Source organism: Callithrix jacchus, chromosome X (assembly GCF_049354715.1).
Source record: "Callithrix jacchus isolate 240 chromosome X, calJac240_pri, whole genome shotgun sequence".
Lineage (NCBI taxonomy): Eukaryota > Metazoa > Chordata > Mammalia > Primates > Cebidae > Callithrix > Callithrix jacchus.
This window is the reverse complement of record NC_133524.1, coordinates 53,379,306-53,401,074: the sequence shown is the minus strand read 5'-3', so window position 1 is coordinate 53,401,074 and position 21,769 is coordinate 53,379,306. Positions and strand designations below refer to the sequence as shown.

The 21,769-nt window shown below is 41.8% G+C and overlaps 1 protein-coding gene and 1 long non-coding RNA gene across 3 annotated transcripts in view; both read right to left on the bottom strand.

Moving 5' to 3' along the window:
* The window catches only part of LOC103790240 (uncharacterized), a 79,176-nt gene that overhangs the window by 42,526 nt on the left and 14,881 nt on the right, over nt 1-21,769 (bottom strand). The window lies entirely within an intron of this gene.
* On the bottom strand, nt 2,471-5,776 carry KANTR (KANTR integral membrane protein). Its single transcript, XM_078363985.1, has one exon. The coding sequence runs from the start codon at nt 5,633-5,635 to the stop codon at nt 5,405-5,407; it is 231 nt and encodes a 76-aa protein (XP_078220111.1). The 5' UTR covers nt 5,636-5,776; the 3' UTR covers nt 2,471-5,404.

Genomic DNA, 21,769 nt, shown 5'->3' with positions numbered 1-21,769 from the left:
GAGATGAACCCCGGTATCGAGGACAGGATGAGCAGGTCCTGTACATTCCCTGAAAAATGAGGGTTTCTACTCCACAGCCAGTATCAGAAGTCAGAAAAACTCCTCTTCACAGTATCTCCACATATGGGGCCAAGGGAGACCTCATAACTACCAGGACAGTGGGAATAACTGAAACCCCATAGGAGGTCTAGAGGAAGCCAGTCACATAAACTTCAGAGTCTAGGCAAGGAAACCAGGGCCATGGGAAGCTGATATGGACAAACTTGTGGACAGTCATGTCATACCAACTTTCTATGAATTTTATGAATAGTTATCAGATTAGCTATTCTATGTCAGGGAAGGTCCCAAACTAATGTCTGCATTTTAGTAGTGTCCTAGGATGGGTTGTGGAAGGACAAACAAACTGTGAGTGTCATCAGGCTGGTTGGCACACACCATGCTGCTTCTCATTTTTGGGCCTCTGCCCATGCTGTACCCTGTGTGTGATGGTTAATATTGAGTGTCAACTTGATTGAAGGATGCAAAGTATTGTTCCTGGGTGTGTCTGTGAGGGTGCTGCCAAAGGAGATTAACATTTGAGTCAGTGGACTGGGAGAGACAGACCCACCCTCAACCTGGGTGGGCACCAACTAATCAGCTGCCAGCACAGCTAGAATAAAGCAGGCAGAAGAACATGGAAGGACCTGACTTGCTAAGCCTTCCAGCCTTCATCTTTCTCCCGTGCTGGATGCAACCTGCCCTTGAACAGCAGGCTCCAAGTTCTTCAGTTTTTGGACTCTTGGACTTACACCAGTGGTTTGCCAGGGGCTCTCAGGCCTTCAGCCACAGACCGAAGGCTACACTGTCGGCTTCCCTACTTTTGAGGTTTTAGGACTCAGACTGGCTTCCTTGATCCTCAGCTTGCAGATGGCCTATCATGGGACTTCACCTTGTGATTATGTGAGTCAATTCTCCTAATAAACTCCCCTTCATACAGACATCTATCCTATTAGTTCTGTCCCGTTAGAGAACCCTGACTAATACACCTTGCCTGGATTGCCCTCTCCTCCCTTTGTTCATCTAGAAGATTCCTACTCATCTTTTAAGATTTAGGGTTGGGCGTGGTGGCTCAAGCCTGTAATCCCAGCACTTTGGGAGGCCGAGGTGGGTGGATCATGAGGTCAACAGATCGAGACCATCCTGGTCAACATGGTGAAACCCCGTCTCTACTAAAAATACAAAAAATTAGCTGGGCATGGTGGTGTGTGCCTGTAATCCCAGCTACTCAGGAGGCTGAGGCAGGAGACTTGCCTGAACCCAGGAGGCGGAGGTTGAGGTGAGCTGAGATTATGCCATTGCACTCCAGCGTGGGTAACAAAAGCAAAACTCCATCTCAAAAAAAAAAAAAGATTTAGTTCATATGCCATCTCTTTGAAGAAACCTTCCTTGGTCCCCTGAGCTGAGTTGTGTATTCCTTAGGGGCTCTCACAATCTACAATCTATTCTACCCACCAGTGTTACTGCACCGACCACACTGCCCTGTAATTATGGTTCTGTGCCTGGGAACACACCTCATTCATCTCTGTGTCTTCAGCGTACAGCACAAGGCCCGACACATAGTTAGTGGTCAAATTTTGCTCAACTGAACTTATAGCTAGTTGGATGGTTAAACTCAGTGTGCTAATTATTAATAAATTGATGTTGGCCTAGATAGGAAGGTCTCTAGTGGCATGCCACAGGGATCTAATTATACATGGCATTCTGTATAATTCTGATGGCATTCTGATGAAATTAGTGGGTAACAAAAACAGGAGAGTAGGTTACACATTAGACAACAGAATTAGTATACAGAGCCATGAGCAGGCAGAAACACTGGAGCCAGGCTAGGCCCCAGTAGGGTTAGGGGCAAAGTCAGCACTAAAACCCCATACCACCTGTTGTCACTTTGACAATGAAAAAAACCCTTTTTATGCTGTAACTTATCCTCCTATGGTGTCTCCCATTATAACAACACTTACTATGAGCCCAGCATCATACCACCTTCCATGCTATCCCCTGCACCAAGTACCACAGGTAAAGTATGAGAGTCAGCTCTGCTTGGCCAGGGGGACCAGGAAACAGTTCCTCACAGTGCAAGAGAAAGAGGGCTGATAGCTAGGAATAGAAAGCTCGATGACAGTTGGGGTTTTGTTGTTCACCAGGTTAACAGGCAGCATGACAACACAGCAGTTTGAGAGCTATTTGAATAAGCAGGTCTGCCTTCAGGAGCCCTAGGATGTATAGCCAGTCAGAGAATATAGGGCTTTGCCACAACCCTACCGAGAACTTGCTTCCCAAAAGAACCCAGGAGCTATCCTCACTGCTTCTTCACAGCCCCACCCTTCTGAAAAATGACATCCAAGTTCCTTAGCATGGCATTAAAGGCCTTCATGCCTAGCCTACTCCTCAAGGCATTTATCTCTATCTTTCACATTAATCAATTAAGTCATTCATCCATTCATTCAGTTTATTTCACAAATATTTATTAAGTACTATGCACTGTTCTTTTTTGGCACTGGTGATACAGCAGTGAACAAAACAGAAGTCCCTGCTTTGTGGAGCTTACAGTCTACTGCAGAGAGACAAACACTAACCACAATATATAAAATATACCAGGCAGTGATCAGTGCTTCATAGAAAAACATATATAAAGTAGGATAAAGAGATAGAAAATGCATGGGATGGAGCAATTTTAGATATGTTTATCAGGAAACACTTCTCTAGGGAGGTGACATTTGAGCACACTGGAAGTACTAGGGCAACTCATCAGATTATTTGGGAGGAAGGGTGTTCCAGGCAGTGAGAAGAACAAGTACAAAGGCCCTGAAAAGGAAGGGTATCTAGCACGCTTGGGAAACAGCAGGGAGGCCAGTGTGGCTGGAGAAGAGTGAGTGATAGTGAGAGTGATAGGAGACAATGTAAGAGAGGTAAAGGGAACCAGATTATGTAGGAACTTTTGGGCCATGGTGAGGGCTTTGGCTTTTGTTGAGGGTGGTGGGAGCCATGGGAGAATTCTGAATAGTGAAAGGACATGATGTGATTTGGATTGTATAAAGAATTTCAGAGAAGAATAGTAATAGGTACTAGAACATTAAGCAAAAGAAAACAAAATACACAATTATTAGCTCCAAGGAAAATAAAAGGGTAAACAACAAGGGATATGTAATCAGAATATACTATGTAGTTTAGATGTGAACAATATTTACAATGTCATACTCATGCAAACAGTGAATATTGGTTGAACAAAAATTATATAAAATGTTTTAAAGAAGTAAAAACAGATGTAATCACAAAGATGACCAAACAATAAGAGTCTATTAGGGATGACTAGGCAGATAAGCAAGTAAAATATATGAGATTTGTACAAATGAAAAATGTAACTTTTGAAATAAAAAACTCAATGGGCAGATTAAAGAGCAGATTAGACATAGTTGAAGAAAGAATCAGTAAGATGAAAGATGTATCTAAAGAAATTATCCAGAATGAAGTGTAGAAAGGCAAGGAGATAGAAAGTATCAGAGATGTTATGAGATACTGAAGACAGAATGAGGAGGTCCAAAATATGACTAACTGTATTCTGAGAAGGAAAAACTAGAAAAAATGAAAGAAAGGCAGTATTTGAAGAGATAATGGTTGAGAATTTCCCAGAAATTATGAAAAGCATGAATCTACCGAGCCATGAAGCATGATATTTCCAAAATATAATACATAAAAAACAAATACATATGTAAATGTGTTAGAGTAAAACTGCAGGAACCCCTGCACATTCTACTCCACACACACACTCTTACTCACCAAAACAAAAACAAAACCAGCAATTAGTCTGATAGTCGACTTCTTAATAGCAACAAAGTAGACTTCTTGAAGCCAAAAGAGAAGGGAACCATATCTTCCAGGTGTTGAGTAAAACTACCTGTAACAAACTATCTTTTAAGAATGAGGATAAAATAAAGAAATTTACATATAAGAAAGACTGGAAGAATTTAACATTAAGAGACCCTTACTTAAAAAAAAAAGCAAACCACAAAAAACCTCTTAAACACTATCTTCATAATGAAAGAAAATAATCCCAGAAGGATGGTCTGAGATACAAGAATGTATGCATGTAAATCCAAACAAACACCATCTATATAAAATAATATTGATAATGATGCATAATTGTGAGGTTAAAAAAAGGAACAAACTAACAAATTTGAAAACAATAGTATGTGGTCAGGAAAGGAATGACTAGAGTTGAAGGTTTCTAAGCTTCCTGCATTCTTCAAGAAGGGGATTAAAACACTGTTTAACTTTAGACTTTATAAGTTAAACATATATGGAAAATATTAAGAATAACCACAGAAAGAATAGAAAAAGAAATTTTAAAAACAGGGAGAAAAAATTGAATAAGAAAACAAATCTCAAAACTAAAAAAGCAGATGAGAAAAAAGAAAATGAAGCATAGAAAAGGTAGTGGTGGTAAACAGAAATAAAAAAGTATGATGGCAGAAACAAGCCCAAATATATCACAGTAAATGTAAACAGACTAAACTTGCCAATTAAGAGATCATCAGATTAGATTTCTTTAAAGGTCCAGTTACATGTTGTTTCCTAGAGATATAATTAAAGCATAACAGCATGAAAATGCTCAAAAGTAAAAGGATGGAAAATTATATACCACACAAATCCCAATAAAAAAAGCTTGTGTTATTACATTAATATAAAATAGATTTCAAAGAAAAACGCATTATCAGGAATAGAGAGGGTCATTACATATTTATCAGGAAGATATAACAATTCTTAATTTGAATATTCCTAATGAAATACCCTCAATATATAAAGCAAGAAACGAGATAGAATTACAGGGAGAAATTGCCAAATCCACCATCACAGTTGAATATTAACATACCTCTTTCAATTATTGGTAGATCATGACCAAAAAATCAGTATAGATAAGTAAAAGTTGAACAACAGTTGACAAACTTGATAATAGACATATGTAGATCTCTGTATTCAACAATTAGAGAACACATATTCTTATAAATTAGCACATAGGAAGCATTCAAAAATATTGGTCACATACTAAGCCATAAAACAAGTCTAAAAAATTTCAGAGTTGTTATCACATGAACCACATCTTCTGACCATAATGCAATTAAGATAGATTTCAATAACAAAGAGATAAATTTTTAAATCCCTAAACATTTGGAAATCTACATTTCTATATAACTTACAGGTCAAAGAAGTAACTTTGATGGAAATGAAGAACTCATAACTGAACAATAATGAAAATACTACATATCTAAACTTGTGGAAGCAGTATTTAGATGGAAATGATATCCTCAAGTACACAAATTAAAAATGGGCAAGAATAAAAATTAATTAGCTCAATGTCCAGTTAAAGAAATTAGAAAAAGAACAACAGAATAAACCCAAAAAATGTAGACGGAAGGAGATCAAAAAAGATAAGAGCAGAAATTAAAGAAATAGAAAACAAAGATACAATAGAGAGGAGCAACAAAGCCAAAAGTTGGTTCTTTGAAAAGACTAATAAAATAGATAAACCTCTGGTGAGATTGATCAAGAAAAATAGTGAGAAGGCACAAATAACCAATATTAGTAATGAAAAAGGAGACATCGTTACAGTTTATATACAGCAGAGAATAAAAAGGAAACTTTATGCCAATGAATTTGAAAACAGACAAAATAGACCCACTCCTAGAAAACCGTATCTTATCAAAATCGACTCAAGAAGATAAGGAAATCCTCAACAGTTCCATAGCTACAAAGGAATTACAGCAGTAGTTAAAACTCTTCCCGCCAAAACAAACAAAAAATAGCAGGCAGACTCTTCTACTTGTTATGTGGATTACAGGTAGGTGAAGAGATATTGATTCCCTCAGCCCTAGAAGTGTTCGGGTGGGACCTGAGGCAGTGGAGACCCTAGGCAGACCACTTCTCTCTATGCTGACAAATCCCTCTGCAGTTCCTGCAGGTGGTGAGCACAAATAAGTAGCATCCAACTCTGCAGCAAATGCTAAGCAGGGCCAAGAAGGTGCTCTATCACTTGGACGGCCTCTTCAGTAGCCAGCTCCTGTAGTCTTCTGCTCATTGAGGACAAGGGACCTGTGGAGCTGCTGAAGGAGTCTGTGTTCCAGTTTCCAAGAAATACCACACACAGCCCAAGTTGTGACTGGCTGGGATGGGGCTGGGTGCAGGGAGACCAAGGAGGGGCTTCTAGAGGATGTAGTTCCAGGTAGAAACCCTGAAACTCTGTCTTCCCGAGTATCAGATACTTTTATCCGTTTGCAGCTGATGAGCCCTTTTAATGGTATCCAAGCTAGCTGCAGGGTGATGGTTCTAATAATGATGCATGTTCTGCAAATAAGAGCTTCATCATTATTTTGAAATTGTTAATGTGAAAGCGTTTAACTGGATTTGAAATCTATTCACATCACCATGAGAAGTTTTAACAATATACTTGTCAGTGAATCAAAAAGAAAAGCTGTTAGATATAATTCCAATTGTTAAACATCTTTGAAACATTTAAAAATTGGCTTTAAATATTTTATCACCTACTTATACAAAAAAAGATGTTTATGGATAGCAACTGATAGGAATTTGAAGAATGCATCATTAAAAAGTCTTGCTCAGGATTTGTGTGTAGCCATTTCAAGCATAAAGCCTTATAAAATAAACATGGAAGCAAATTTCAACCTTCTCATTTACAATTTTTGAAAAGATTCTAATTTAGAAGTTTAATATTGACTCAATATTAAAAAGGAAAACACTAGACCAAGATGGTTTTACACGAGTTCTACCAAACCAATCATTCCAAAGTTATACAGCATCTTCCAGAATATTGTAAAAGAAGGAACACTCTGACTCATTCTATACCAGCAGAACCTTAATGCCAAAAGCCAATAAGAACAGCCTGAGAAAGGAAAAGTAAAGACCAATTTTATTCATGGACACAGCTGCAAAATTCTAAACTTTTGTTTACCAATCTGAGTTCAGCACTATAAAAAAAATAAAAGGCCATGACTAAGTTGTATTTATACAAGAAATGCAAAGATGGTCTAACATAAGGAAAATCTATAAATTCATTTACCACATATCAGATTACTGGAGAAAAAAACATATAATCATCCTAAGAAACAGAAAAGGCATTTGGTAAAAATTCAACACCCTTTCATGATTAATAAAAGCCTCTCAGTACAGAATAATAAGATGGAACTTGTTTAGTCTGATAAAACCTGTGGGAAATCTATAGCAAATACAGTATCATTCTTAATAGGGAAAAGTTAGTGGTGTTTCCTCTAAAATTCACAAGACATGGATGCACGCTGTCATCACTGTACTAAATGTCCTGGTCATCTCAGCATGACAAGAAAAATAAAGGTATAATCATTGGAAAGGAAAAGACAAAACTGTCATTATTTATAGCTGATATGGTTGTCACTATAGAAAACATAAACGAATATACAGACACCTTAAAAGGAACCAAGGCTCCACGGAGAAATGGCTGATTCCAGGACTAAGGGAGGAAAATACAAGATGAGTCTGGAGCAACTCCTTGTGCTGGCAAGCAAAGCAGTGCTCAAAACCAAAGGATGGGAGTATGTGAAATGGACACAGGAGCCAACCTGCAAGTCCCCAGTGGCCAAAACTGGACTGATTTGGCAATAAAACAAAGAATACAGTATTATATTTATAACTCAAAATTTTAAATAAATATGCATGAGCTCATATGGATATAAATAAGTGACTGAATAAATAAAGGATAAGACACAAAGCTTTACAGAAGAATTACAAATTATATATACCCCCTTCCAGGAGCTGCAGCTCAATTCTTCCCATCTCCTTGAGGGTGGGCTAGATTCTTCCAAAGAACAGACTATGAAAAGGGAAAAGCAGCCACTTGCCAGGGGAAAAACCTGGCAAATACCACCTTAACCACGGGATGAAGGTTCACAAAACCAGGGATGCCAAGTGGATACCAGTACCTCCAATACAATCTGATAAGAAAGGCATTTAAACTCTGATGTTCTTTCCAAAAACAACCCCAGTCTAAATATGAGCAAAACTTCAGACAAATAGAAGTTGAGGAACATTCGACAGTATTCCTTAAAACTGTTAGCTTATAAAAAACAAGAACATTCTCAACAGACTTAAAAAAACAAAACAAAACCACAACAGACTGAGAAACTGTCACAGACCAGGGGACACTATGGAGACATGACAACTAAATGCAATGTGATATTTTGAATTGGACCCTGGAAAAAAAAAAAAAAAAGAACACTAGTGAAAAAACTGATAAATCTATGCAAAGTCTGATGTTTAGGTAACCGTAATATATCAAAGTTGCTTTCTTAGTTTTGATAAATGTACTACAGTGAGGAATATACAGGAACTCTCTGTATATCTCTTAATTAACTTTCCTGTAAATCTACAACTATTCCAAAATAAAAACTTGCTTAAAATTAAGTTTAGGGCCAGGCATGGTGACTCACTCCTGTAATCCCAGCACTTTGGGAGGCCAAGGTGAGAGGTTCACCTAAGGTCAGGAGTTTGAGACCAGCCTGGCCGACATCATGAAACCTCGTCTCTACTAAAAATACAAAAACTTAGCCGGGTATGGTGGCACGTGCCTGCAATCCCAGCTACTGGAGAGGCTGAGGTAGGAGAATCACTTGAACCCAGGAGGCAGAGGTTGCAGTGAGCCGAGATTGCACCACTGCACTCCAGCCTGGGTGACAGAGCAAGACTGGACCTCAAAAAAAAAAAAGTGTAATAAGGCAAATGGTTATAATAATAATGTACAAAAGCCAACTTCATTTCTATATGCCTGCAAAAGAGATTAAAAATACAATAAAAAGATTCCACTTATAACAGCAGCAAACCCATAAAGTACCAATAAATAAATCTAACACAAGATATGTAGCCCTTATGCAGAAAAATATAAAGCTCTGCCAGCCGGGAGCAGTGGCTCACGCCTGTAATCCCAGCATTTTGGGAGGCCGAGGCAGGTAGATCACGAGGTCAGGAGTTCAAGATCAGCCTGTCCAAGATGGTGAAACCCCGTCTCTACTAAAAACACAAAAATTAGCCAGGCAAGGTGGTGGGTGCCTATAATCCCAGTTGCTCGGGAGGCTGAGGCAGAGAACTGCTTGAACCCAGAAGGTGGAGGTTGCAGTGAGCAGAAATCATGCCACTGCACTCCAGAATGGACGACAGAGTGAGACTCCATCACAAAAAAAAGAAAAAAGAAAGCTCTGCCAAAAGACATTCAAGAATTTATTTACAATAGAGTGCTATGTTATGCTCTTAGTGAGGAAGACTCAACACCATAAACATATTGATTCTCCTCAAAATGATCTACAGATTCATTGCAATTCCAACCTTTTTGTAGAATATGACAGGCTGTTTTGAAATGTGTTTTAAAAAAAGGGGGGGGCCAGGCATGGTGGCCCCTACCTGTAATCCCAGCACTTTGGGAGGCCAAGGCAGGAGGATTACTTGAGACCAGAAGTTCAAGACCAGCCTGGGCAACATGGCAAAACCGTGTCTCTACAAAAAATAGGAAAATTAGCTGGGTGTGGTGGCATGCCCCTATAGTCCCAGTTACCTGGAGACTGAGGTGGGAGGACTGCTTGAGCCCTAAAAGGTTGAGGCTGCAGTGAGCTGACTACACCACTGCACTCCAGCCTGTGTGACAGAGCAAGACCCTGCCTCAAATAACTAATTAATAAAATAAAATAACAAAGGGGGGCCAGGCGAGGTGGCTCATACCTGTCATCCCGGCACTTTCGGAGGCCAAGAGGGGTGAACTGCTTGAGCCCAGGCATTCAAGGCCAGTCTGGTTAACATGGGGAGACCGTCTCTACAAAAAATACAACAACTAGCTAGGCATGATGGCGTGCACCTGTAGTCTCAGCTACCCAGGAGGCTCAGGTAGGAAAACTGCTTGAGTCCAGGAGGTCAAGGCTGATATGAACCAAGACCACACCATTGCACTCCAGCCTGGGCGACAGGGCAAAAACCTCTCTCTAAATAAATAAATACATTTAAACAACAAAGTGCTGAGAATATGATACTTCTGATGAAAAATAAGATGGGAAGATTTTGCTTTACCAAATATCAAGATTTATTATGAAGGCAAGGTAATTAAGGCAGTATAGTACTGGTTCAGGAACATAAGGTTGGCCAATAGCAAAGAGAGGCCAGAAACAGATCTATATGGATATGAAACTTTGATGCTCCAGGCCAGAGGTGGCTTCTCAGATTATTATGTTATCCATATGGAAAATAATAAAACCAGCTCCCTACCTTATACCACACAAAAACTAATTCCATTTGGACTTAAATGTGAAAGGCAAACTTTTGAAACTTTTAATAAAGGACATGTTTATTACTGTAGGTTAGAGAAGACAAAACAAAAAACTGCTGGCTATAATACAGAAAAGATGGATTTGTTCAACTCAAAAATAAGACTAGCTTGGGCAAAAGGGAGACCCCATCTCTACAAAAAAATTTTAAAAATTAGCCAGGTATGGCTAATTTACAGGCATGGCACATGCCTATAGACCCAGCTAGTTGGGAGGTAGGAGGATCACCTGAGCCCAGGGAAGTCAAGGTTGCAGTTAGCTGTGATCCCACTACTGCACTCCAGCCTGGGTGACAGAGTGAGATCCTGTCTCAAATAAAAACAAAATTAAAAACAAGAATTTCTGCTTATGCAAAGACACCATTAAAAAAAGCTTCAAAACTACATAAGCTATTCAACACACACAACTGACCAATGATGAGGATCCACATAAAGAATGCCTACAAATCAATAAAAAATGATTTAGGCACAGTGATACACATCCATAACCCTAGCGACTTGGGAGACTGAGACAGGAGGATCCTTTGAGCCTAGGAGTTCCAGACCAGTCTGGGCAACGTAGTGAGAACCCATCTCAAAAAAAAAAAAAGATTTAATTTTTAAGACAGAGTCTGGTTCTGCCACTTAGGCTGGTGTGCAGTAGCATGATGTCAGCTCACTGTAGCCACCACCTCCTGGGCTCAAGCCATCCTCCCACCTCAGCTTCCTAAGTAGCTGGGACCACGGGCAGGCACCACAATATCCAGCTAATTTTTGTATTTTTGTAGAGATGGGGTTTCGTCATGTTGCCCAGTCTTGTCTTTTTTTTTTTTTTGAGACGGAGTTTCGCTCTTGTTACCCAGGCTGGAGTGCAATGGTGCGATCTTGGCTCACTGCAACCTCCGCCTCCTGGGTTCAGGCAATTCTCCTGCCTCAGCCTCCTGAGTAGCTGGGATTACAGGCACGCGCCACCATGCCCAGCTAATTTTTTGTATCTTTAACAGAGACGGGGTTTCACCATGTTGACCTGGATGGTCTCAATCTTTTGACCACGTGATCCACCCGCCTCAGCCTCCCCCAGGCTAGTCTTAAATTCCTGGACTCAAGCGATCTGCTTGCCTTGGCCTTCCTAAGTGCTAGGATTACAGGCATGAGCCATTGTACCCAGCCAAAAATTTTTTAATGTGCTAAGGATATTAATAGTCCTTTCACAGAAGAGGAAACGTGTGGCTAAGACCATGAAAAAATGCTCAACCACATTAATGACTAGGAAAATGCTAATATGTCCCCAATGAAATATCATTTTACACTCGGTATAATAACAAAATTTAAGGAGGACAATATCAAGTGTATGAAGATGTGGATCAATGGGATCTCTTATACATTTCTGAAAGTAGTATAAATTGGTACCATCAGTTTCGCATAATCCTGTCAAGTCGAACTTTTGGATGTTCTATTAACCAACAATTCCATTCCTAGGTCTGTAGACCTTAGAAAAATGGGTGTGTGTGTGTCCCAGGAGACATGCCCAAGAATGCTCATAGTAGCAATGTCCGTAAAAGCAACATGCTGGAAATGACCCAAATGTCCAATAACAGATGAATGGACAATTTGTCTTCTGGTCACCCAAGGGTTGTACAGCACTGAGAATGAACAAACTCTAGCTACATGCAACAACATATAGGTGAATCTTAGAAAAGTAATAATATTCAATGAAAACAGTTAAGTCTCAGAAGACCACATACAGGGCTAGGCGTGGTGGATCATGCCTGCAATCCCAGCACTTTGGGAGGCCGAGGCAGGTGCATTACCTGAGGTCAGGAGTTCAAGACCACCCTGTCCAATGTGGTGAAACCCTGACTCTACTACAAATACAAAATTAGCTGGGTGTGGTGATGCATGTCTGTAATCCCAGCTACTCGGGAGGTTGAGGCAGGAGAATCACATGAACCCAGGAGGCAGAGGATGCAGTAAGCCAAGATCATACCACTGTACTCCAGCTTGGGTGACAAGTGAAACTCAGTCTCAAAAAAAAAACAAAAAAACCACATACAGTATGATACTATTTTCACAAGGTTCACAACTGAGTCAAATAAACAATGTATTGGTTAAGCATCCCCACAAATATTTTAAAAATTCCATATATCAAAAAAGGGCAAGTGAATGTTAAGCAAAAGACTTAGGAAAGTAGTGATTTTAGGAGTGGAGTGGTAGGAAGGGTGAGGAATGGAACAGAAAATGACACATGGGTAGATGCTATCATTAATGTTCTTGGGTGGGTTTGTGAGCTCTTGGGTTTTCATTATATTATTCTAACTCATGTGTATAATGTATATACTCTGGAGGTTTTTGTTTGTTTTTGAGATGGAGTCTCACTGTATCCCCCAAGCTGAAGTGCAGTGGCATGATCTCGGCTCCCTGCAACCTCCGCCTCCTGGGTTCAAGCGATTCTCCTGACTCAACCTTCCAAGTAGCTGGGATAACAGGCGCCCACCACCACACCCAGCTAATTTTTATATTTTTAGTAGAGACAGGATTTCACCATGTTGGCCAGGCTGGTCTTGAACTCCTGACTTCAAGTGATCCGCCCACCTTGGCCTCCCAAAGTCCTGGGATTACAGGTGTGAGCCACCGCATCCTGACTATTCTTTTATCATATATCTAATATATGTTCTATGAACAAATGGCAAATAGGAAAAGGGTAGAGAAAGTGAGGAATGAAAACTCTTTGAAGAGTTTTGCTGTTAGGGGAATTGAGAAATTAAGTCATAACTGCAAGGGCATGTGAGATGAAAAGGATTTAAAGGTTTATTTTAAAAGACAGGAGTAACAGTAGATAGATGGAATGGTAGACTAGATAGGACTTTGATGAACTCACTTTCCCTCTAAAACAGTGAAAAGATACAAACAAACTCAAATCAACCATTTTAGAACTCTGGCAATTAACCAAAGCCACAGAATGAAATGAAAATCATCTATCCAAATAAACTATTGAATTTTGGTAAGCCAGTGGGGTCTATGACATTTCACTTGTATTCCCATCCTCCCTCCCTAGCTCAGTGGTACAGGATCCAAAAGGTGACCAAATTCCAGACAACAGAGACATCTGACCACTTAGAGAATTTTACAGGAAATCCTAGAGAATGAGACAACCATAGGAAACTTTGAAAAGCTCTGACATATTCCTAGGGATCTCAAGGGCTATGAACATACTCAAGGCTATGTGCTTGCCAAGGAAAGAGCTGGGACAGGAAAGGACCCAAACCACTCACTTCTGGCTGACTGCAGGACCTGTGCAAGCAGAAAGTGAAAGCTAAGGCTATCTCCTATACTGGCTGGACTTTGAATGCTGCAGAATATTCAGGAAACTGGAGAGACCAATGGGTGAAACAGAAGGATTTTATTAAGGTGGTCACTGGCTCAGTGGATTAGCATTCCAAGGCTGAGCAAAGGACAAAGAAAATGGAGTACTTTTTATACATCCAGGATGATGTAGCAGCTAACAGGTTTACAGAAGCCAGAACAAAGAACAGTTAATTTGTAACATGCCCTGTGAGGTATACAACATTTGAAAAACAACATTTTGAGAAACACCTGTACATTCTTTGGGTGTTATCTTGCCCTGTGATCTTGCAGCTGGTTAGCAAGAAAAACAGGAGTCTTGAGATGCCTGGGAACTTTGCTGAGAATGTGGGGAGAATAAATAAGGTATGTTTTACAGGGAGTTAGTTAATTTTAAGCAGAGCTGGGGGTTAGGTTTTATATTGAACACAACACAGTCAACTTTATTTCATTATGCAGCAATTACAGACTACCATTGTTATTACTTAATTTCCCTCTTCATGAAGGCAATGCTTTCTTACACAGATCCTCTTGGCAAGGGGTGAAAGATGCACAGGCAAGGCATTTAAGGATATATTCTGACCAATCATTGGCTGACCATCAAATTATATTTATTTACCAGGTGTGACCCCTAGGAATCCAAGCTTAAAAAGAAAAACAAGAACTGAAAAGAAAAAAAGCTGCTATTAGACAACTCAGAGACCACATAATGCAGGGGGAGATGGAATCCACAAAAGGAATTCAGAAATGTCACTGAACAAATAAACAGCAACAAGAAAAACAACTATGACAACAACAAAAACAAAAACAGATCAACAAGAAACCTTGGGAGTCCAGATGGCAGCAAGATGGCAGAGTAGGACTTTCCAGTACTCGCCCCCCCAACAGAAACGTCAATTTGGAAAACAATCCATACACGAAAATACTTCCTGAGAGCTAAGGAAACCAGGTGAGAGTTTACAGCATGTGGTGTAGCACAGAAATAAGAAAAGATACAATGAAGAAGGTAGATAAGACAGTTCCACATATCAATGCCACCCCTCCCCTAACCCCAGGCAGCACTGTGGGAAGAGAGATACTTTGTCTTCCAGAAAGAGGAAGGAGGTGAGCACTGGGCTTTCCCTTGGACCCCAACACCAGGCCTGCCCCAGTCAAACCCAGCGCCGGGCAGGCACCCACAGCCCAAGCCTCTAGGCTGGTACCTGTAGACTGAGCCTCCAGGCCTGCCCCAGCACCAGACTAGATTCCACTGCCTCTCACTCCAGGCCTGCCTGGCAATCTCAGTCTCTGGAGCCACCCCAGTGCCGGGTCAGCCCCCACAGACTCAGGTACCAGGTTTCTTCCAGGAAGAGGCCAACCCAGGTGGCCGTGGGTCCCAGATCACCCTCAGCATGGGGCTGGCCCCCATGGCCCAAGATTTCAGGCCCACCCTACCACCAGGCCAGTCCCTGAAGCACTAAGCCAGCCCCCACAGCACTAGGCGTCAGGCCAGCACCTACAAACCCAGCATCCAGCAAGACCCTGTGGACACAGGCTCCCAGCCCACCCAGTGCCAGGCCCCAGGGCATGTGGTCCCAGGCTCCAGGACTACCTTAGGTTCCAGCCCAACCCAGAACCAGGTCGACCTACATAGTCCTAGGCTGCAGGCCTGCGCTAGCACCAGGAGAGCACTTCTAGATGCAAGTACCAGGCTGGCACCTGCAGACACAGACTCTGGGCCTGTCCAGTGGCAGGCTGTTCTCTGTGGCCCCACCCTTCAGGCTGGTCCCTGCAGCTCCATGCTCCAACAGACCCAGGGTCCAGGTACATCCCAGTAGATCCCTGTGCTAGCAAATCCAGGCTCCACACTGGCCCCAGCACCACACAGTTCCCAGGCTTGAGGCTGGTCCTCATGGCCCCAGGCTCCAGCTGACCCAGAGTTCAGGCCCACCCTAGTAATCTCTGGTGCCAAACCAACCCCTGTGGACTGAGGCTCTAGGACCACCCTTGCAGACTGAGGATCCAGGCCAGCCCCCATGGACCCAGAACCCAGGCTTGACACTGCAGATTTAGGCTCCAGGTCCACCTGAGCACCACTTCAGCCCCTGTGGACCCAGACATAAAACTGGCTCCCACAGCTCCAGGAACCAGCTGTGCCCTTGTGGACCTAGGCTCCAGGCCCACCTCCACATACCCGATGAACAGGTCCATCTGTTTGGATCCAGGCTCCACGCCAAGCCCCATGGACCCAGACGTCGGTCCACCCACCTGCTGACCCAGACACCAGACTAGCATGCCTGAGGATTCCAGCAGCAAGCCCACCCACAGAACATGCCAGATGGCCAGTCCAGGATCTCTGGACAGGCTGACTGGTGAGGGGCTTTCCCAGACAAAGCCAGTCTGCAAAGACCATAATGAGTCTTCACTTCTTCAGATGTGCAGACATCAATGCACAGCCACAAGGATCAAGAACAATCAGGGAAGTCAAGCACAGTGGTTCATGCCAATAATCCCAAGCACTCTGGGAGGCCAAGGTGGGCAGACTGCTTGAGCCCAGGAGTTTGAGACCAGCCTGGGCAACACAGTGAGACCCTGTCTCTATTTTTTAAGGAAAAAAAATTTAACCTGGAGTGGTGGCTCATGCCTATAATCCCAGCACTTTGGGAGGCTGAGGCAGGTGGATCACTTGAGCTCAGGAATTCAAGACCAGCTTGGGCAACATGGCGAAACCCCATCTCTACAAAAAATTAGCTGGACATAGTAGTGCACATCTGTGGTCCCAGCTACTTGAAAGGCTGAGGCAGGAGGATCACTTGAAACTGGGAGGCAGAGGTTGCAGTGAGCCAAGATCATGCCACTGCACTCCAGCCTGGGTGACAGAGGGAGACTCTGTCTCAAAAAAAAAAATTTTTTTTTTAAATAAAAACAATCGGCTGGGTGCAGGGGCTCACACCTGTAATCCTAGCACTTTGGGAGGCTGAGGCTGGTGGATCACTTGAGGTCAGGAGTTCGAAACCAGCTTGGCCAACATGGTGAAACCCTGTCTCTACTAAAAATACAAAAACATGCCTGTAATCCCAGCTACTTGGGAGGCTGAGGCATGAGAATAGCTTGAACCTGGGAGGCAGAAGTTGCAGTGAGCTGAGACTGCACCACTGCACTCCAGCCTGGGCAGTGATAGAATGAGACTCTGCCTCAAAAAAAAAAAAAAAAAGAACAATCAGGGAAAGGAAAGGGAAACACAACACCACCAAATGAACAAAAGAAAGTACCAGTAACTGACCCTAAAAAGAGGAGATTTATGAACTGGCTTACAAAGAATTCAAAATAATTATATAAAGGAAGCTCAGAACTCCAAGAAAATATGCAGAAACAATTCAATAATATCGTGAAAAAATGAATAAAATGAAACATTTAACAGAGATTGAAATTATTTTAAAAATTAGGGGGTTTTTGCTTGTTTTTTGTGTTTTCTGCTGTAGGCTTAGTTGGTTGCTGTTGAAATGGGCAAGTTCATAAAACCTGGGAAAGTGGTGCTGGTCCTGGCTGTATGCTTCTCTAGACACAAAGCTGTCACCGTGAAGAATGCTGATAAGGGCACCTCAATCTTCCCCTACAGCCATGCTCTCGTGGCTGGAACTGACTGCTATCCCTGCAAATGACAGCTGCCCATGGGCAAGAAGAAGCTTGCCAAGATAAAGTCTTGTTAAAGTTCATAATTATAATCATCTCATGCTCACAAGATACTCTGTGGATATCCCTTGAGTGGGATATCCCAGTCAGAACTGATCAAGCAGAAAAAATAACCTGTGAACCTGAAGACAGATTATTTGAAAATAAACAGTCATAGGAGGAAAAAAAAAAGAATGAGAAGGAAATAAGACAGCTTATGGGATTTATAAGATAGCTTCAAAAGAGAAAATTTTTGAATTATAGAATTCATGAAGGAGAAGACAAAGACAAAGGAACAGAAAGTTTACTTTAAAAAGTAATAACAGAAGGATTTCCAAGTTTGGAGAAAGATACAAATGTCCAGGCATAGGTCAAAGTTCTACAATCAAATTAAATGAAAACAAGACTATACAAAAACATATAATCAAACCATCAAAAATCAAGGACAAGGAGAAGATCCTTGAAAGCATCAAGAGAAAAGAAGCAGAGACAACAGATGCTGGAGAGGATGTGGAGAAATAGAAACACTTTTACACTGTTGGTGGGAGTGTAAATAGTTCAACCATTGTGGAAGACAGTGTGGCAATTCCTCAAGGACCCAGAAATAGAAATTCCATTTGACCCAGCAACCCCATTACTGGGTATATATCCAAAGGATTATAAATTGTTCTACTATAAGGACACATGCAGACGAATGTTCATTGCAGCACTGTTTACAATAGCAAAGACCTGGAACCAACCCAAATGCCCATCGATGATAGACTGGACAGGGAAAATGTGGCACATATACACCATGGAATACTATGCAGCCATAAAAAATGATGAGTTCAAGTCCTTTGTAGGGAAATGGATGAACCTGGAAACCATCATTCTCAGCAAACTGACACAAGAACAGAAAACCAAACACCACATGTTCTCACTCATAGGTGGGTGTTGAACAATGAGAACACATGGACACAGGGAGGGAAGCATCACACACTGGGGTCTGTCGAGGAAATAGGGGAGGGACAGCGGGGAGTGGGGAGTTGGCAAGAGAGAGCATGGGGAGAAATGCCAGATATAGGTAATGGGGAGGAAGGCAGCAAATCACACTGCCACGTGTGTACCTATGCAACAATCTTGCATGTTCTTCACATGTACCCCAAAACCTAAAATGCAATTAAAAAAAATAGAGAAAAGAAGCAAGTAACAGGTACAGGAATTCTAATAAGGCTAGCAGCTGACTTCTCAGCAGAGACCTTATAGGCCATGAAAAAGTAAAATCATGTATTCAGTGTGCTGAAGGAAAAAACTTCCAACCAAGAAGACTATACCAGCTAAGCCGCTCTTCAGAAATGAAGAAGAAAAGTCATTATACAAAAAAGACACTTACACATGCATGTTTATAGCAGCACAATTCACAACTGCAAAAACATGGAACCAGCCCAAATGCACATCAGTTAAGAGTGGATAAGGAAAGTGTGGTGTGTGTCTGCACATACACCCCACGGAATACTACTTAGCCATAAAAAGGAATGAAATAATGGCATTTGCAGCAACCTGGATGGAACTGGAGACCATTATTTTAAGTGAAGTAACTGAGGAATGGAAAACCAAACATTGTATGTTCTCACTCATAAGTGGGAGCTAAGCTATGAGGATGCGAAGGCATAAGAATGATACAATGGACTTTGGGGACTTGGGGAAAAGGGTGGGGGGTGGTGAGGGATAAAAGACTACACCTTGGGTATAGTGTATACTGCTTGGGTGTTAGGTACACCAAAATCTCAGAAATCACCACTAAAGAATTTAAGCTCATGTAATCAACCACGGTCTGTTCCCCCAAAACCAACTGAAATACAAAAAATAATTAAAAAACAAGAAATGAAGGAGAGACGAAAGACTTTCCAAGACAAACAAAAGCTGAGGGAGTTCATTGCCACCAGATCTGTCTTACAAGAAATGCTAAAGCTAGCTTGCCCAACCTGCCTCATTTTGTTGTTGCTGTTATTCTGTTTTGTTTTATTTTAAGCTTTCAGAAGCCTGAAGCCATGGTTTTTAGTTTCTGTCTCTAGTGATAAGCAGTAAAGGAAGGGGATTTATTGGCTCAACCAGAAACAGAAACTAAGAACCCATGACTGTATTCTCTCCCTTGGACACCCCTGTGCTAATTTTTCAAGCTGCAGGAAAAGGATGCTAATTAGTAACAGGAAAAGATATGAATATAAAACTCACTGGTTAAAGTAAGTATACAGTCAAATTCAGAATACTATAATACTGTAATAGTGTATAGACTGCTTATACATTTAGAGGTAAAATTATTAAAATAATATCTACAATAATTTGTTAACAGATACACATTACAAAAAGACATAAATTGGGCCAGGCGCCGTGGCTCATGCCTGTAATCCCAGCACTTGGGAAGCCCAGGTGGGTGGATCATGAGGTCAGGAGATTGAGACTATCCTGGCCAACGAGGTGAAACCCTGTCTCTACTAAAAATACAAAAAGTGGCCGGGCGTGATGACGTGCGCCTGTAGTCCCAGCTACTCGGGAGGCTGAGGCAGGAGAATCGCTTGAACCCGGGAGGCAGAGGTTGCAGTGAGCCAAGATTGCATCACTGCATTCCAGCCTGGCAACAGAGCAAGACTCTGTCTCAAAAACAAAAACAAAAACAAAAACAAAAAAAACTGCTAGAACAAATAAATTCAGTAAAGTTGCAGGATATAAAATCAGCATACAAAAATCAGTAGCATTTCTATACACTAACAACAAACTACCTGAAAAATAAATCAAGAAAGCAATCCCATTTACAATAGCTATAGAAAAAAAGCAAAAAAAAAAAAAGTTCCATGATTTTTTTTACAGAAAAATGAAAAAAATACTAAAATTTGTATAAACCACAAAAGACAGCAAATGGTCAAATTAATCTTGAGCAAAAAGAACAAAGCTGGTAATACCAGCACTTTGGAAGGCCAAAGTGAAAGGACTGCTTGAATCTAGGAGTCTGAGACCAGCCTGGGCAACACAGTGAGACCTGTCTCTACAAAAAAAATTAAAAATTAGCTGGATGTGGTGGTGTGCACCTGTAGTCCTACATACTTGGGAGGCTGAGGTGGGAAGATTGCTTGAGCCCAAGAGTTTGAGGCTGCGGTGAGCTATGATCACAATGCTGTGCTCCAGCCTGGGTTACAGATCAACACCCTGTCTCAAAAAAACAAAAGGAGGCCAGGCACAGTGGCTCATGCTTGTAATTCCAGCACTTTCGGAGGCTGAGGTGGGGGGATCGCCTGAGGTTTGCAGCTCCAGCCAGCCTGGCCAACATGGTGAAACCCTATCTCTAGTAAAAATACAAAAATTAGCCGGGCATGCTGGTGGGTGCTTGTAATCCCAGCTACTTGGGAGACTGAGACAGGAGAATCACTTGAACCCAGGAGGTGGAGGTTGCAGTGAGCTGAGATTGCGCCACTGCACTCCAGTCTGGATGACAGAGCGAGACTCCATCTCAAACAAACAAACAAATAAACAAAAAAGGCATTCAGATAGGAAAGAAAAAAGTGAAACTATCTCTATGTAGAGATAACATGATTTTGCATATTAAAAAATTCCAAGGAATCCACCAAAAAATGATTTGAATAAACAAGTTCAGCATGATAGAGGATCAATAAACAAAAATCAAATGTATTTCTATACACTAGCAATGAACAATCAAAAAGTGAAATAAAGGGCTGGGCACAGTGGCACATGCCTGTAATCCCAGCACGTTGGGAGGCTGAGGTCCAGTGGACCACCTGAGGCCAGGAGTTCAAGACCAGCCTGGCCAATATGGCAAAAACTCATCTCTAATAAAAATACAAAAATTAGCTGGGTGTGGTGGCACACACCTGTAGTCCCAGGTTCTTGGGAGGCTGAGGCACAAGAACTGCTTGAACCCAGGAGGGAGAGGTTGCAGTGAGCCAAGATCGGGCCACTGCACTCCAGCCTGGGTGACAGAGTGGGACTCTGCCCCCACCCCTCAAAAAAATAAAATTAAGAAAAAATACAGCCAGATGTAGTGGTTCACAGCTATAATCCCATGAGTGGGCTGCAGTGGGCTATGATGGAGCCACTGCACTCTAGTCTGGGCAAGACAGCAAGACTTTGTCTCCAAAAAAACAAAGCCCTGCCTCTAAGATAAAAGCATGAAATTAAAAAAAATTTTTTTGAGATGGAGTATTGTTCTGTTGCCAGGCTGGAGTACAGGCGCAATCCCAGCTCACTGCAACCTCCATCTCCCAGGTTCAAGTGATTCCCCGGCCTCAGCCTCCTGAGTGCTGGAATTACAAGCATGAGCCACTGTGCCTGCCCTCCTTTTTTTTTTTTGAGACAGGGTGTTGATCTGTAACCCAGGCTGGAGCACAGCATTGTGATCGTAGCTCACCGCAGCCTCAAACT